Genomic DNA, 18751 nt, shown 5'->3' on the forward strand with positions numbered 1-18751 from the left:
CAGAGAAGGTTAAGTGGAGGTTTAAGTGAAGTGTTTTGACAGAGCAAATAAGGAGAAATTATTTCCAGTGGCACATGGGTCGGTAACCAGAGGACAGAGATATAAAAGTAATTGGCAAAAGCAGAGGGGGAGGAGATGAGATTTTTAAAAAATATATACTTATTAAACTCAGATTGATAGGATTAGGAATGCACTGCCTGAAAGGGTGGTGGAAGCAGATTCAGTGGTAACTTTCAAGTATTTAGGCAATTCCCCTTTGAAAAAGGAAAAATATGCAGGGTTATGGGCAAAGAGCAAGGCTGAGTGAGACTAATTGGATAGCTCTTGCAAAGAGCTGGCATGGAATTGATGGACCAAATGGCCTCCTTCTGTTCTGCATCATTCTATCCTGTCCGCTGCAGAGCGGCACAATCAACTGCTCACTGCAAACTTAGCAACCCCTTTCAAGGCCAAGATAAAACGGTTTAAGACAAACAAGCCTTTCAGAATGTGAACACTTATCAGCATTACATTCCAGGCTAGTTGTTCCATAGATACAGGTGGGTGGGGGGGGTAGTGGTTGGAGGAAAACATCACTCTGTCTGAAGCTTCACATTCTGCCGAGCAGAGACAAACACTGCAGTGCATCTCTCTCTGTCGGCTGCCCAATCACCACCATTGCCTTCACTCTACAAGGGCATATCTCCAAAATAGGTGACTTTCAAAAAAATAAAGCAGCAGCTGTCTGCGTTACCAGTGTTTAATTCTGAATGATCTGCTGGACAAGGAGAGAACAAAAAAAACAAGTGAACAACCTTCAAATCCTCTCCAAACTCCCCACCCCCCCCCCCCCCCACACCACGTAACAATGTTTGGATTTGAATTGGAGCAGAGACTTCATTACATTGCATCGATCAGCCCCCAAAACAAAGACCCTGGATATATTGATCAATCACAAATAAAAACACACCCAGATTACTTGTCAATCCATGAACCACAACTCAGTCAATTCAGTGAAACAGTACTGTCCGCATATTGCACCTTCCCTTTACAAACACAAAGCAGTTTTTAGTCAGCAGATCTAAACCGCTGAATGAAATCAGGGTTTCAGTCCAACAAACCAAGCAGAGTCAATATTCACCTTCACACCATGTCTCTCTCACACGCACGCACATACACACATTAAATATAAGCAGATAAAGGGTCTCGGACAACAAATGCACATTAATCATCACCCAGCCTTGTGATTAGTTCCCAAGTGCAGATATTGCTCAAGACTTTAAAGCCAGGAAGTTATTTTAAGCCATTTTGCTTACTGCAAGCATCAATTTGCGGTCTAAATCAATTACGTTCTCATCTTCCTTCCTGTGGTATTCTTTACACCTACATCAAGTCTGTCCAAAGTGAATCTATATAGCCTTCTTTCTCAGGATGCCTTTCACCTTTCAAAATCCCAAAAAGGATTAGCCCAATTTTGAAAGGGCACATGTAATATTTTAATAATGACTTTAAAAGCAAAAAAGGTTTAAAAATCATTAAATTCAAAACTTGTAACAGATCAATAGCACAGCATGGATAAGAATTCCGATCAGTCATTTTATCTACAAATATACTTAGTCTCAGATGAAACACACTAATTAGGGAACGATCTAGTCTTTGATAGCTTTGAATCACAAGCTTTACGGTCAGTTTCCCATCTGAACCCTTCATATGACTGCGGCCTTTTAATATTTTTAAGTATACATCACTCAACATAGTTAAACAGTATTAGGCTCATTCAGTATATTGGTACCAATGCACTATTGAAACCAAATCTCAAGCCAGCACTCTAATGATGTACCAACAACTTGCATTTATATGGCATCTTTAATATAAAAAAGGTCCCAAAGTGCTTCACAGGAGTGTCATTGGACATAATTTAACACTGAGCCACATCAGGAAACACTGGCACAGTTGACCAAAAAGCTTGGTCAAAAAGAGCACCTAAATAATGAGGTAGAGACACAGAGGTTCAGGGAGGGAATTCAAGAGCCTGTGCTGGCTGTTTGGTAGAGCTATCCAATCAGTCCCATTTTCAAAGGAAACAGGATCTAGTAAGTAGTGAAAAACTTATAAGCTTTTCAAGCAATGCGGTATCTTACTTTGTTGTGTAACATCTCTACAAATGTTACGCACAAGATTTGGAGTTTCTGGAAAAGTAACAGATTCTTAAATATTTTACTTTGTCTAAAAGTAAACTGCAGTTTTTGAGATGGATAAATTTATATATTCCACAATATTACAAAAATTACAGCTGATTACTTGGAACAGTAGAGCAAATTGGTGCTTTCTACATAGAATGAAAAGCAGAGAAACAGGCCATTTAAGCTCCACATGAGCCTCTGCCCACTTCTCTATTTCACCCTTTTGCCCTCCTGTATTTATCTAGATTCCCCTTAAATATATCCATGCCTCAAGCATATGTTTTTTAGATTAGATTAGAGATACAGCACTGAAACAGGCCCTTCAGCCCGAGTCTGTGCCGAACATCAACCACCCATGTGATAGTGAATTCCACATACTGACTACTCTTTGGGTAAAGACGTTTCTCCTGAATTAACTATTGGATTTATTACCATCATATAAAATCGATGGCCCCTAGTTTTGGTCTCCCCCAAAAGTGGAAACAGCTTCTCTACATCTACCCTATCGAACTACTGCATCATTTTAAAGATCTTTATCAGGTCACCCCTCAGCATAGGCAAAAGAGCCAATCTGTTTGGTCTTCCAGCGCAAAGAGTTGTCCACCACCCAATGTTGCAGGCTGGCACATTCCAAGGTCCAGGACTACGTGCTGAGGGACGCACTAAAGCTTGGGGCAGCCGCAGCAAAGGCTCAATGGGGAAAGACCACAGTGTAAGGTTCCCCCACCAAGCTGGACTGAGGGGCTGGATCAATGGGAAACCCCTCGAACTGTATCGTTAATATTCTCAATTGCTGTAAATGTAAAACTGTAATTGACATGACAATTGTGAAACGGAAGGGCTGGGAAGAAACTCATGATAGTATTGAAGGAAACTGATCTCTCTTGCAATGTTTGTATTTTTTGGTGCTGTTTGGAAACTGTTTGGCAATGTAATTTTTACAGATTTTTATGAATAAAGTATATTTTGGAAATTAAAAAAAAAATTAACTCTGCTTCTCTCTCCACAGATGCTGCCAAGCCTGTGCAGTATTTCCAGCACTTTGTTTTTATTTCAGATTTGGAACATCTGCAGTATTTTTCTTTTATTTTAACTCAGAACATCCAGGTTTAACTTGCAGCAATGTCGTCACCTCCTTTTATTTTATCTCGAACTTTCAACCCTTACTTTAGGCACAACAAAAAAAAAAATCATGGTTCTAGCTTTTTCTGATGTCCGATCGCCAGCTTGGAAAAAAAAAGTTTGTGTCAAGATAGACATCGTTATCACATGTCTACAGATTGGAATGGAAGATGTTTTACTTTAAGTTGAGGGACCATGCCAAAATTCAAAATTTTAATAGTTAACTTCCGAAGTATAAATCTAAACCTCCTGTAACCAGTTGCGTTGGCTACCAGAATAGCCATGAAGCCCTTAAACTTCAGATACTTGTACTTTGAAACCTTATCTAGCCACAATAGCTGTAGTCCAAATTAATATATTTTTATGCCAACATTGTACTAAGGATTAATTACTTGGCCTTGCGGATAACAGAAGCTGTGGAACCACATTAAGTCAAAATTAAATACCTTTATTCTCCAATTTAAATTCCTGTGACTCACTCAAGCATTTTCTGCATGGTACCTTATCTCTAGCCATTACCACTTTTCATCTAGACTGGTCAGTGTTTAAAGGCAAGAATCCGATTAATGAATGACCAATCTTTAATGTGAAAGCTTTGAAATAGTAGTTAGGCAGCAGCTGCCTGCATAGTTAAAGTCAGAACACATTTGTATGCATGATTCATCTGAAAGACTATTTCTATTAACTGGCTTAAAAAACAAAACAGTCTTGCATTCAGTTGAGATTTGAACCAACCTACATAAAAAAGGTCAGACTTGCGAGCATATTTGTGTTCAAGGTCTTGTACTTAAAAAAAGAAAGTTCCTGGGCTGGAAACTGTCAAACTAAACTATTTCATCTGAATATTAGAAATAAAATTAAATATGAACATTGCATTTATACAGTGCCATTGAGAGAATACTTCAGACACAGGGAGTGATCAAACAAAATCTGACACCAAGCCACATAAGGAATATGAGGGCAGATGGCCAAAAGCTTGGCCAGAGATTGCTTTGAAGATATTCCTTTAAAACCTGAGAGGGAGAGGTGGAGAGAAAGGGAGAGAATTCCAGAGCTTATGGCCAAGGCAGCTGATAGCTAGACCATGTTAGAATGTTCTTCCCACTTGTACAAAAGATTTATTCTTGAGCAAAACTGAATACTCTTGTAGAACACACACTACATTTTAATTGGTTCAAAAGGAAACAATGTGCTGGCACAGGTGCGATGGGCTGAATGGCCTCATTCTCTGTTATAATGATCCTACGAGCTACAACTCCCTCAATTTTACAAAGGACTACAATGGCATTTGGAAGGGGAGAAGACCAGAACTTTTATTCCAATGTTAGTGCCACTCAGTGCGCTCAGAATCACACTACTATAAAATCCAAGGCAAGAGCTCAGACTGCAGCACAGTTGGCAGCGGACATATTAGATTTTAAAGACAAGTGAAATAGTGAAAGAATTCAGTAGAAAGATGACGTCTGTCTTTAAGATTCTACCACACATGCTGCATACAATACCAACATCTCTAACACATGGTTTCAACATTTCAGATCCTAGCGTTAGTATCAAGGTCACACTAAACCATTGCCCAATTCTTCTCATCTATGTTAATGCTTACTCAGTATTTGTAACCTTCTCAACTGCACTGCTCAAACAAAAGTTCCTTTTATTTGGAAATCTACTTTGCATTACAGTGGTGGACCACACCTCCATGGTCAATATTTAAAACTAATTTCAGAATTACCTTTTGACCTTGTAACTCAATAACGAACATACCCGATTGCTAACTGGATGCAAGTCAGTGTCCTAGCATAGATTATCCAGCACAGAAACAGGTCATTCAGCCCAACAAGTCCAGCCCAGCATTCATACTTCTCTCAAGCCTCCTCCTGTCTTTTTATAGCTCACCATTAGTATAACCCTCTATTCCCTTCTTCCTCAGATGCTTAGCCAGCCTCCCCTTAAATGCTTCTACATCGTTCGCCTCAACCACTCCCTGTGGAAGAGAGTTCCACATTCTCACAACTCTCTGGGACAAGAAGTTTATGAATTCCTCATTTGATTTATTGGTGACTAATTTATGCTGATAGCCTCTAGTTTTGCTCTTCAACTACACATTGAGAAAACACAAATTAGTCACAATGCAAATGGTATATGATCAACTGAATAAAGTTATACTGTTAACATCCTTCTACACTGTGCAACAAACTGGTCAGTTCAACATCAAATCATAGAATCAGACAGCACAGATCGAGATATACTATCCAATTAGTCTCACACCCTGCTCTTCCCTTCCCCCAACTTCCAGAGCACTGTAAATTTTTTCCTATTCACTGTTTTTTCTGTCAATTACCTTAAATCTGTGTTGTCTGGCTACTGACCATCCTGCCAGTTAGTCTCTATTTTTTTTTTAAATGAAAACCATTCGTGATTTTGAACACCTTTATTAAATTCTTCCTTAGTCTTCTCCAAGAACAATCCTAGCATCTCTAGTCTCTCCAATGAACTGAATCTCATGATCCCTGGTACCACGACTACTAGCCGAGGTATAGAACAGAAGAACGGGGAGGTTATGCTGGAACTGTACAACTCATTGGTTAGGGTACAGAGGGTGCCTGAAAGGGTAGTTGAGGCAGAAACCCTCAATTCATTCAAAAGGAGTCTGGATACGTACCTCAAGTGCCATAATCTGCAGGGCTACGGACCAAATGCTGGAAGGTGGGAGGAGAATAAGTGCATCGTTTTTCGGCCAGCACAGACATGATGGGCCAAGTGGCCTCTTTCTGTGCCTTAAACTTTCTATGATTCTACGACTCTGCTTTTTTGCACTCTAAACCTAATTATTTTACGATTTTTACTGCTGCCTCTCAGAAATGTTGACTTCTGAATTGCATAACCGGAAGCAAGGAACTAAATGACTTAAAAAGATGTCAGATAAAACAGAATATTCGCACACATCCTGCATTACTCCTTTAATGACTGCATTCTGAACAACAGAGCTTCATCTTGAAAGATGAAGAGAACAATCTGGTTAAAACAGCCCTTGCCAATGCAGTTTTCTCTGGAAAAAAAAGAGTCACTTCAGTGTAGCATCAAGGCCAAGTAAGTGTCAAACGTGAGGCAAAGTTCAAATCAGAGACAGCCTGGAACCTTCTGGTTAGAAGTCAAGTGTTTCAGTCGCTTAAAATAGCATTAACCATTGCACTTCTTTTTAAAAAAAAAATGTACAAAAGCAAAGTCCAGCACAGGTTTTGATTCTGGAAAAAATGATGATTTTTCAAGGGAAATATTTGCATTCTTCTGCTCTTTAGCTTGAAGCTACTGTGCTACTTACTGCTGGAAGGTCTTGCCTGGCCCCCAGTCTAATTTAACACAAGCAACATCCAACTGTACTTTGCAAAGAGCAATAATGCAATGATGAATTACCATGGAAAAGAGGCTGCCCTTCATGGATGCTCCGTGAAACCACTGCATTGTAAATATCTTCTGTAAATCCAGGTGCGCATGATGCAAGGCCAGTTGCTTCTATTGGTACCTTAAAAAAAAACAAAAAAAAAAGCGACTTCAAATAATAATGCAAAATATATTTCAAATACAAATGAATCCTTTTCTGTTGTGGTTCCCTCTGGTCTGAAAGAAGCGCTTGATATCAAATAATTATAGAATTGCAGAAGGGTGCCAATCGGCCCTTTGTGCCTGTGCAGCTCTTTGAAAGAACTGTCCAATTAGCCCCACTCTTTCCCTATAGCACTGTAAATTTCTCCTTTTCAAGTATTTATCCAATTCTCTTTGCAAGTTATCGGTTAATCTGCTTCCAATGCCCCTTCAGGCAGTACATTCTGGATCACAACTTGCTGCAAAAAAACATTCTCAACTGGCCTCTGGTCCTTTCGCCAATTACCGTATACTGCCTGTGCGGAGTTTGCAAGTTCTCCCTGTGTCTGCGTGGGTTTTCGCCGGGTGCTCCGGTTTCCTCCCACATCCAAAAAAGACTTGCAGGTGATAGGTAAATTGGCTGTTGTAAATTGCCCCTAGTGTAGGGAGGTGATAGGGAATATGGGATTACTGTAGGGTTAGTATAAATGGGTGGTTGTTGGTCAGCACAGACTCGGTGGGCCGAAGGGCCTGTTTCAGTGCTGTATCTCTCTTAAAAAAAAATCTTCAAATTTGCCTTATACAGCTGAAATAAAACACTTAAAAAAGGAGGTGGACCCAAACTATCTTTTATGTTAATTAAACCAACATTGCTTTTAGGGAGCTCCCACTGCCATAGGAAATAACTCTCAGAAATCAGGTGGGGGAGTAAGTAGGCTGTCAGGTGTGTCCAATCATTTACCATTTGGGTACCAATGATCTTAAACAACTGAAGCAAACGGCTGTCAGGCTGAAGTTTTACTTTGGACAGTCAAAGGGTGGAAACAATGCAGTCGTAAGCATGATGCATCTCCGATCATGTAATTTGAATTGAACAATGCCTTTAACTGATTTCATGCTTAAAAGGACTTTGATTACAATGCAGTATTTCAAACAATTCTTTTATTAGTTTGGTAAGCTGCTGGAGATAAAGACCAAATTACACCACTTGGGGTGGAAAATTTAATTACATTTTAAATCCACCTCATCAATAAACTTTAGCCAAATAATGCTGAGATCCCAAGAACCAATTATGCAAGTCCAGCTCCCATTTATGGAGTTAAACTCCTGCAAGTAACTAAATTGTAGCCACAACCATTTTACTCCCATGTATCATTACAGGCCATTAAAAAAAATTGACTAGTTCTAAATCAGACTGAAAATACAGACCAAAACTGGAACACCAATGATTTTGACAATAGGAAGCTGCTATACTGGGAATTTAAATCTTAAAACATGGAGTTGCCTGCTGAATTCAGGTTTGCTCATCTTAAACAAAGCAGGTTCCTGGAGTGCAGCCACAGAATCGACCTTGCTCACACTGAACAAAGTACCAGCTATCTGTATCAGTAGTCAAAGAAGTTTTTTTTTTGCATTTTAGCCCAGTTTCTATTGAGATGATACTGCCCAACCTGAATGAAAAGGCTCACTAAAGAAAAGGCTCTATTGTGATTTAAATCGACAAAATGGGCAGTTAATGGGAAAACGCCGATGTTCTAAATGCAAACATTATTTCGCAGAGCATGTGTTTAAAATATCTGTGTGCGAAGCTGCCCTTGCTTAACTGGAGGGAAGCGTCCACAATTTGGAAAGACAGTGGAAATCCTCTAAATGTATCTTTTTCCTGCTCAATGCAACCCGCTGGAAAATAAAACTCGAATGCATTCCTTATTCAAGATTGCAAAATTCAAAGAAGCACCGACTAAAAGTAACAAAGAATAGATTTAAAACAAAGCAGCTGGAAGGTGCTGGCACTGGGTCGGTGCGGGGCAAGTACTATCCAGAGGAGGGTCTGCTCCAATCATCCACAGACAAGTCTACGCCGCATGTTAAAAACAATACACCTCTCCACAAATACTTCTAAACCTGCATCATCTTTCCAAATAATAGGATCTTCTGCAATGCAAACTTCCCTATTCATAGGACTTTAATTTTTTTTTAAAAAGTTTAAATTAACATTTATTTAAAAATGCATAGAAAGGATCTTATGCAATGTAGCAAACCGCTGTTAAACACAGACACATGGTGAGGGTGGAGGAGAGAGAGTGCAGAAAGAATGAATGACTCTCATTTCTTGATGGAGGAAAGATTAATAAAAAGCGGCTCCTCTCAAATCACCATCAGAAAATCACTCTCAGAAAGGTTTCTCACTGTTTGGTGTTTAACTCTCTCTCCCGATATGTTTGTGCCTCAAACCACTCTCTCGGTCTCTCTTTCTCTGGCTCTAGTGTATGTCTCTCTGTCTCCTCCTCTGGATCTCTATCCAGTTTCGCTCTCCTTCTCTCGGTCTGTGTCTCCCTTTGTCTCTCTCTCTGCACCTGTCTCTCCCCTTCTCCCTCTTGTTCCAGTGTTTAAGCTTTGAGTCTCTATGTCTATCTCTTGCCAGTTTCTGTCTCTTCCTATCATAATGCCTAAGCTCTGTCTCTCTCTCCCTGTCCCTTTCTGTCTCTGTCCTAGTCTCTCTGTGTCTATGCTTTATATCACACGATCTCTGGGACCCTGTCTCTCTCTGTGTCTAGGCTCTGTGTCCCTCTCTCTCTCTCTGGGACTGTGTTTCTGCCCTTCTGTCTCAGTGTTTATCTCTCTGTCCCTCTCTGGGATTCTCCCACTCTCTCTATCACAGTATCTATGCTATATGCCCCGCTAGCTCAGTATCTATGTCCTCTGCCTCTCCAGCTTGCTCTCTCTCTGTGGCGCTAACGGTGCAGCTCCTCCCGAGGTTACAATAAACCCCAATCCCCGGACCGGGAGAAACAGCGACTCACCCTCAGCACCGACACCAGCAGCAGCGTCGCCGCCCCGACACCGAACATGGGGGAAGAATCCGCGCCGCCGCCGCCGCTGCTCCCGCCCTGAAACCGGAGGAAAGTGCTGCAGAGGCGGCCGGGGCTTCGCTTTCACTCGGCTCAGTCGCTCCCTATTCGTCGGTATCCGGATCAAGACTCAACCCTCTATCTCGGCCAGTTCCCAGGTCTTACCCTCCGCTGCCGCCAACAACCTGCACCCGGACTGCGCTGCGGAAGATGTGAGACTCACAAGAGCAGCTTTAATACCGCACAGCTCCCTCTCTCTGTGTGTATAATACAGCAGCAACTCACACACTCTCACTGTGTATAATACAGCAGCAACTCACACACTCTCACTGTGTATAATACAGCAGCAACTCACACACTCTAGATATAATACAGCAGCAACTCACACACTCTAGATATAATACAGCAGCAACTCACACACTCTAGATATAATACAGCAGCAACTCACACACTCCATATATAATACAGCAGCAACTCACACACTCTAGATATAATACAGCAGCAACTCACACACTCTAGATATAATACAGCAGCAACTCACACTCTAGATATAATACAGCAGCAACTCACACACTCTATATATAATACAGCAGCAACTCACACACTCTCACTGTGTATAATACAGCAGCAACTCACACTCTATATATAATACAGCAGCAACTCACACACTCTAGATATAATACAGGAGCAACTCACATACTCTAGATATAATACAGCAGCAACTCACTCTCTGGATATAATACAGCAGCAACTCACACACTCTAGATATAATACAGCAGCAACTCACACACTCTATATATAATACAGCAGCAACTCACACACTCTAGATATAATACAGCAGCAACTCACATACTCTAGATATAATACAGCAGCAACTCACTCTCTGGATATAATACAGCAGCAACTCACACACTCTAGATATAATACAGCAGCAACTCACACACTCTCACTGTGTATAATACAGCAGCAACTCACACACTCTCAGTGTATAATACAGCAGCAACTCACACACTCCATATATAATACAGCAGCAACTCACACACTCCATATATAATACAGCAGCAACTCACACACTCTCACTGTGTATAATACAGCAGCAACTCACACACTCTCACTGTGTATAATACAGCAGCAACCCACACTCTATATATAATACAGCAGCAACTCACACACTCTAGATATAATACAGCAGCAACTCACACACTCTAGATATAATACAGCAGCAACTCACACACTCTCACTGTGTATAATACAGCAGCAACTCACACACTCTCACTGTGTATAATACAGCAGCAACTCACACACTCTAGATATAATACAGCAGCAACTCACACTTTATATATAATACAGCAGCAACTCACACTCTGGATATAATACAGCAGCAACTCACACTCTGGATATAATACAGCAGCAACTCACACACTCTATATATAATACAGCAGCAACTCACACACTCTAGATATAATACAGCAGCAACTCACACACTCGATATAATACAGCAGCAACCCACACACTCGATATAATACAGCAGCAACCCACACACTCTCGATATAATACAGCAGCAACTCACACACTCTAGATATAATACAGCAGCAACTCACACACTCTCACTGTGTATAATACAGCAGCAACTCACACACTCTAGATATAATACAGCAGCAACTCACACACTCTCACTGTGTATAATACAGCAGCAACTCACACACTCTAGATATAATACAGCAGCAACTCACACTTTATATATAATACAGCAGCAACTCACACTCTGGATATAATACAGCAGCAACTCACACACTCTCACTGTGTATAATACAGCAGCAACCCACACACTCTATATATAATACAGCAGCAACTCACACACTCTAGATATAATACAGCAGCAACTCACACACTCTAGATATAATACAGCAGCAACCCACACACTCTATATATAATACAGCAGCAACTCACACACTCTATATATAATACAGCAGCAACTCACACACTCTATATATAATACAGCAGCAACTCACACACTCTCACTGTGTATAATACAGCAGCAACTCACACACTCTCACTGTGTATAATACAGCAGCAACTCACACTCTCACTGTGTATAATACAGCAGCAACTCACACACTCTATAAAATACAGCAGCAACTCACACACTCTATAAAATACAGCAGCAACTCACACACTCTATAAAATACAGCAGCAACTCACACACTCTATAAAATACAGCAGCAACTCACACACTCTATAAAATACAGCAGCAACTCACACACTCTATAAAATACAGCAGCAACTCACACACTCTATAAAATACAGCAGCAACTCACACACTCTATAAAATACAGCAGCAACTCACACACTCCATATATAATACAGCAGCAACTCACACACTCTATATATAATACAGCAGCAACTCACACACTCTCACTGTGTATAATACAGCAGCAACTCACACACTCTACATAATACAGCAGCAAGTCACACACTCTACATAATACAGCAGCAACTCACACACTCTCACTGTGTATAATACAGCAGCAACTCACACACTCTAGATATAATACAGCAGCAACTCACACACTCCAGATATAATACAGCAGCAACTCACACACTCTAGATATAATACAGCAGCAACTCACACACTCTCACTGTGTATAATACAGCAGCAACTCACACACTCTCACTGTGTATAATACAGCAGCAACTCACACACTCTCACTGTGTATAATACAGCAGCAACTCACACACGCCAGATATAATACAGCAGCAACTCACACACTCCAGATATAATACAGCAGCAACTCACACACTCTATATATAATACAGCAGCAACTCACACACTCTATATATAATACAGCAGCAACTCACACACTCTATATATAATACAGCAGCAACTCACACACTCTATATATAATACAGCAGCAACTCACACACTCTAGATATAATACAGCAGCAACTCACACACTCTAGATATAACACAGCAGCAACTCACACACTCTAGATATAATACAGCAGCAACTCACACACTCTAGATATAATACAGCAGCAACTCACACACTATATATAATAACAGCAACTCACACACTATATATAATAACAGCAACTCACACACTATATATAATACAACAGCAACTCACACATTCTGTGCATAATACAGCAGCAACTCACACACTCTCACTCTGTGTATAATACAGCAGCAACTCACACACTCTCACTGTGTATAATACAGCAGCAACTCACACTCTCACTGTGTATAATACAGCAGCAACTCACACACTCTCACTGTGTATAATACAGCAGCAACTCACACACTCTCACTGTGTATAATACAGCAGCAACTCACACACTCTCACTGTGTATAATACAACAGCAACTCACACTCTCACTGTGTATAATACAGCAGCAACTCACACACTCTCACTGTGTATAATACAGCAGCAACTCACACTGTATAATACAGCAGCAACTCACACACTCTCACTGTGTATAATACAACAGCAACTCACACTGTATAATACAGCAGCAACTCACACACTCTGTATAATACAGCAGCAACTCACACACTCTAGATATAATACAGCAGCAACTCACACACTCTCACTGTGTATAATACAGCAGCAACTCACACACTCTCACTGTGTATAATACAGCAGCAACTCACACACTCTATATATAATACAGCAGCAACTCACATACTCTATATATAATACAGCAGCAACTCACACGCTCGATATATAATACAACAGCAGCTCACACGCTCTATATATAATACAGCAGCAACTCACATACTCTATATATAATACAACAGCAACTCACACGCTCTATATATAATACAACAGCAACTCACACACTATATATTATACAACAGCAACTCACACACTATATATTATACAACAGCAACTCACACACTATATATAATACAACAGCAACTCACACACTATATATAGTACAACAGCAACTCACACACTATATATAGTACAACAGCAACTCACACACTCTGTGCATAATACAGCAGCAACTCACACACTCTGTGCATAATACAGCAGCAACTCACACACTCTGTGCATAATACAGCAGCAACTCACACACTCTCACTCTGTGTATAATACAGCAGCAACTCACACACTTTCACTGTGTATAATACAGCAGCAACTCACACACTCTCACTGTGTATAATACAGCAGCAACTCACACACTCTCACTGTGTATAATACAGCAGCAACTCACACACTTTCACTGTGTATAATACAGCAGCAACTCACACACTCTCACTGTGTATAATTCTGCAGCAACTCACACACTCTCACTGTGTATAATACAGCAGCACCTCACACACTCACTGTGTATAATACAGCAGCAACTCACTCTAGATATAATACAGCAGCAACTCACACACTCTCACTGTGTATAATACAGCAGCAACTCACACACTCGAGATAATACAACAGCAACTCACACACTATATATAATACAGCAGCAACTCACACACTTTCACTGTGTATAATACAGCAGCAACTCACACACTCTCAGTGTATAATACAGCAGCAACTCACACACTCTCACTGTGTATAATACAGCAGCAACTCACACACTCTCACTCTGTGTATAATACAGCAGCAACTCACACACTTTCACTGTGTATAATACAGCAGCAACTCACACACTCTCACTGTGTATAATACAGCAGCAACTCACACACTCTCACTGTGTATAATACAGCAGCAACTCACACACTCTCACTGTGTATAATACAGCAGCAACTCACACACTCTCACTGTGTATAATTCTGCAGCAACTCACACACTCTCACTGTGTATAATACAGCAGCACCTCACACACTCACTGTGTATAATACAGCAGCAACTCACTCTAGATATAATACAGCAGCAACTCACACACTCTCACTGTGTATAATACAGCTGCAACTCACACACTCTCACTGTGTATAATACAGCAGCAACTCACACTGTATAATACAGCAGCAACTCACGCACTCTGTATAATACAGCAGCAACTCACACACTCTGTATAATACAGCAGCAACTCACACACTCTGTATAATACAGCAGCAACTCACACACTCTGTATAATACAGCAGCAACTCACACTGTGTATAATTCAGCTGCAACTCACAGACTCTCACTGTGTATAATACAGCAGCAACTCACACTCTCACTGTGTATAATACAGCAGCAACTCACACACTCTCACTGTGTATAATACAGCAACTCACACACTCTCACTGTGTATAATACAGCAGCAACTCACACACTAGATATAATACAGCAGCAACTCACACACTCTAGATATAATACAGCAGCAACTCACACACTCCAGATATAATACAGCAGCAACTCACACACTCTAGATATAATACAGCAGCAACTCACACACTCCAGATATAATACAGCAGCAACTCACACACTCTAGATATAATACAGCAGCAACTCACACACTCTCACTGTGTATAATACAGCAGCAACTCACACACTCTCACTGTGTATAATACAGCAGCAACTCACACACTCTCACTGTGTATAATACAGCAGCAACTCACACACTCTCACTGTGTATAATACAGCAGCAACTCACACACTCTCACTGTGTATAATACAGCAGCAACTCACACACTCTCACTGTGTATAATACAGCAGCAACTCACACACTCTCTGTGTATAATACAGCAGCAACTCACACACTCTCACTGTGTATAATACAGCAACTCACACACTCTCACTGTGTATAATACAGCAGCAACTCACACACTAGATATAATACAGCAGCAACTCACACACTCTATATATAATACAGCAGCAACTCACACACTCCAGATATAATACAGCAGCAACTCACACACTCCAGATATAATACAGCAGCAACTCACACACTCTATATATAATACAGCAGCAACTCACACACTCTAGATATAATACAGCAGCAACTCACACACTGTGTATAATACAGCAGCAACTCACACACTCTAGATATAATACAGCAGCAACTCACACACTCTCACTGTGTATAATACAGCAGCAACTCACACACTCTATATATAATACAGCAGCAACTCACACACTCTAGATATAATACAGCAGCAACTCACACACTCTCACTGTGTATAATACAGCAGCAACTCACACACTCTAGATATAATACAGCAGCAACTCACACACTCTCACTGTGTATAATACAGCAGCAACTCACACTCTATATATAATACAGCAGCAACTCACACACTCTATATATAATACAGCAGCAACTCACACACTCTAGATATAATACAGCAGCAACTCACACACTGTGTATAATACAGCAGCAACTCACACACTCTAGATATAAAACAGCAGCAACTCACACACTCTAGATATAATACAGCAGCAACTCACACACTCTAGATATAATACAGCAGCAACTCACACACTGTGTATAATACAGCAGCAACTCACACACTCTAGATATAATACAGCAGCAACTCACACACTCTAGATATAATACAGCAGCAACTCACACACTCTCACTGTGTATAATACAGCAGCAACTCACACACTCTCACTGTGTATAATACAGCAGCAACTCACACTCTCACTGTGTATAATACAGCAGCAACTCACACACTCTCACTGTGTATAATACAGCAGCAACTCACACACTCTCACTGTGTATAATACAGCAGCAACTCACACAATCTCACTGTGTATAATACAGCAGCAACTCACACACTCTCACTGTGTATAATACAACAGCAACTCACACTCTCACTGTGTATAATACAGCAGCAACTCACACACTCTCACTGTGTATAATACAGCAGCAACTCACACTGTATAATACAGCAGCAACTCACACTCTCACTGTGTATAATACAACAGCAACTCACACTGTATAATACAGCAGCAACTCACACACTCTGTATAATACAGCAGCAACTCACACACTCTCACTGTGTATAATACAGCAGCAACTCACACACTCTCACTGTGTATAATACAGCAGCAACTCACACTCTATATATAATACAGCAGCAACTCACATACTCTATATATAATACAGCAGCAACTCACACACTCTATATATAATACAACAGCAACTCACACGCTCGATATATAATACAACAGCAACTCACACGCTCTATATATAATACAACAGCAACTCACACGCTCTCTATATAATACAACAGCAACTCACACACTATATATTATACAACAGCAACTCACACACTATATATAATACAACAGCAACTCACACACTATATATAATACAACAGCAACTCACACACTATATATAGTACAACAGCAACTCACACACTCTGTGCATAATACAGCAGCAACTCACACACTCTGTGCATAATACAGCAGCAACTCACACACTCTCAGTCTGTGTATAATACAGCAGCAACTCACACACTCTCACTGTGTATAATACAGCAGCAACTCACACACTCTCACTGTGTATAATACAGCAGCAACTCACACACTCTGTATAATACAGCAGCACCTCACACACTCTCACTGTGTATAATACAGCAGCAACTCATACACTCACTGTGTATAATACAGCAGCAACTCACACACTCTAGATATAATACAGCAGCAACTCACACACTCTCACTGTGTATAATACAGCAGCACCTCACACACTCACTGTGTATAATACAGCAGCAACTCACACACTCTCACTGTGTATAATACAGCAGCAACTCACACACTCTGTATAATTCTGCAGCAACTCACACACTCTCACTGTGTATAATACAGCAGCAACTCACACTCTAGATATAATACAGCAGCAACTCACACACTCTAGATATAATACAGCAGCAACTCACACACTCTAGATATAATACAGCAGCAACTCACACACTCGAGATATAATACAGCAGCAACTCACACACTCTAGATAATACAACAGCAACTCACACACTATATATAATACAACAGCAACTCACACACTATATATAATACAGCAGCAACTCACACACTATATATAATACAGCAGCAACTCACACACTCTCACTCTGTGCAAAATACAGCAGCAACTCACACACTCTCACTCTGTGCAAAATACAGCAGCAACTCACACACTCTCACTGTGTATAATACAGCAGCAACTCACACTCTCACTGTGTATAATACAGCAGCAACTCACACACTCTCACTGTGTATAATACAGCAGCAACTCACACACTCTCACTGTGTATAATACAGCAGCAACTCACACACTCTCACTGTGTATAATACAGCTGCAACTCACACTCTCACTGTGTATAATACAGCAGCAACTCACACACTCTCACTGTGTATAATACAGCAGCAACTCACACACTCTCACTGTGTATAATACAGCTGCAACTCACACTCTCATTGTGTATAATACAACAGCAACTCACACACTCTCACTGTGTATAATACAGCAGCAACTCACACTGTATAATACAGCAGCAACTCACACTGTATAATACAGCAGCAACTCACACTGTATAATACAGCAGCAACTCACACACTCTGTATAATACAGCAGCAACTCACACACTCTGTATAATACAGCAGCAACTCACACACTCTGTATAATACAGCAGCAACTCACACACTCTGTATAATACAGCAGCAACTCACACACTCTGTATAATACAGCAGCAACTCACACACTCTAGATATAATACAGCAGCAACTCACACTGTGTATAATTCAGCTGCAACTCACAGACTCTCACTGTGTATAATACAGCAGCAACTCACACTCTCACTGTGTATAATACAGCAGCAACTCACACTCTCACTGTGTATAATACAGCAACTCACACACTCTCACTGTGTATAATACAGCAGCAACACACACTCACTGTGTATAACACAGCAGCAACTCACACTCTATATATAATACAGCAGCAACTCACACACTCTATATATAATACAGCAGCAACTCACATACTCTATATATAATACAACAGCAACTCACACGCTCGATATATAATACAACAGCAACTCACATACTCTCTATATAATACAACAGCAACTCACACACTATATATTATACAACAGCAACTCAC

At 40.5% G+C, this 18751-nt stretch overlaps 1 protein-coding gene across 1 annotated transcript in view; it reads right to left on the reverse strand.

Annotated features, from left to right (window-relative positions):
* The window catches only part of LOC137369737 (cadherin-2-like), a 192167-nt gene extending 182180 nt beyond the window's left edge, over nt 1–9987 (reverse strand). Inside the window, exons 1-2 of the mRNA XM_068031127.1 lie at nt 9668–9987; nt 6696–6804 (exon numbers count right to left, since the gene is read on the reverse strand). Coding sequence (XP_067887228.1) covers nt 6696–6804; nt 9668–9715 — 157 coding nt within the window. The 5' untranslated portion in view covers nt 9716–9987. The remainder of the gene's footprint in view (nt 1–6695; nt 6805–9667) is intronic.
* Between the last annotated feature and the right edge of the window lie 8764 nt (nt 9988–18751).

Source organism: Heterodontus francisci, chromosome 5, assembly GCF_036365525.1.
Source record: "Heterodontus francisci isolate sHetFra1 chromosome 5, sHetFra1.hap1, whole genome shotgun sequence".
Classification (NCBI taxonomy): Eukaryota; Metazoa; Chordata; class Chondrichthyes; order Heterodontiformes; family Heterodontidae; genus Heterodontus; species Heterodontus francisci.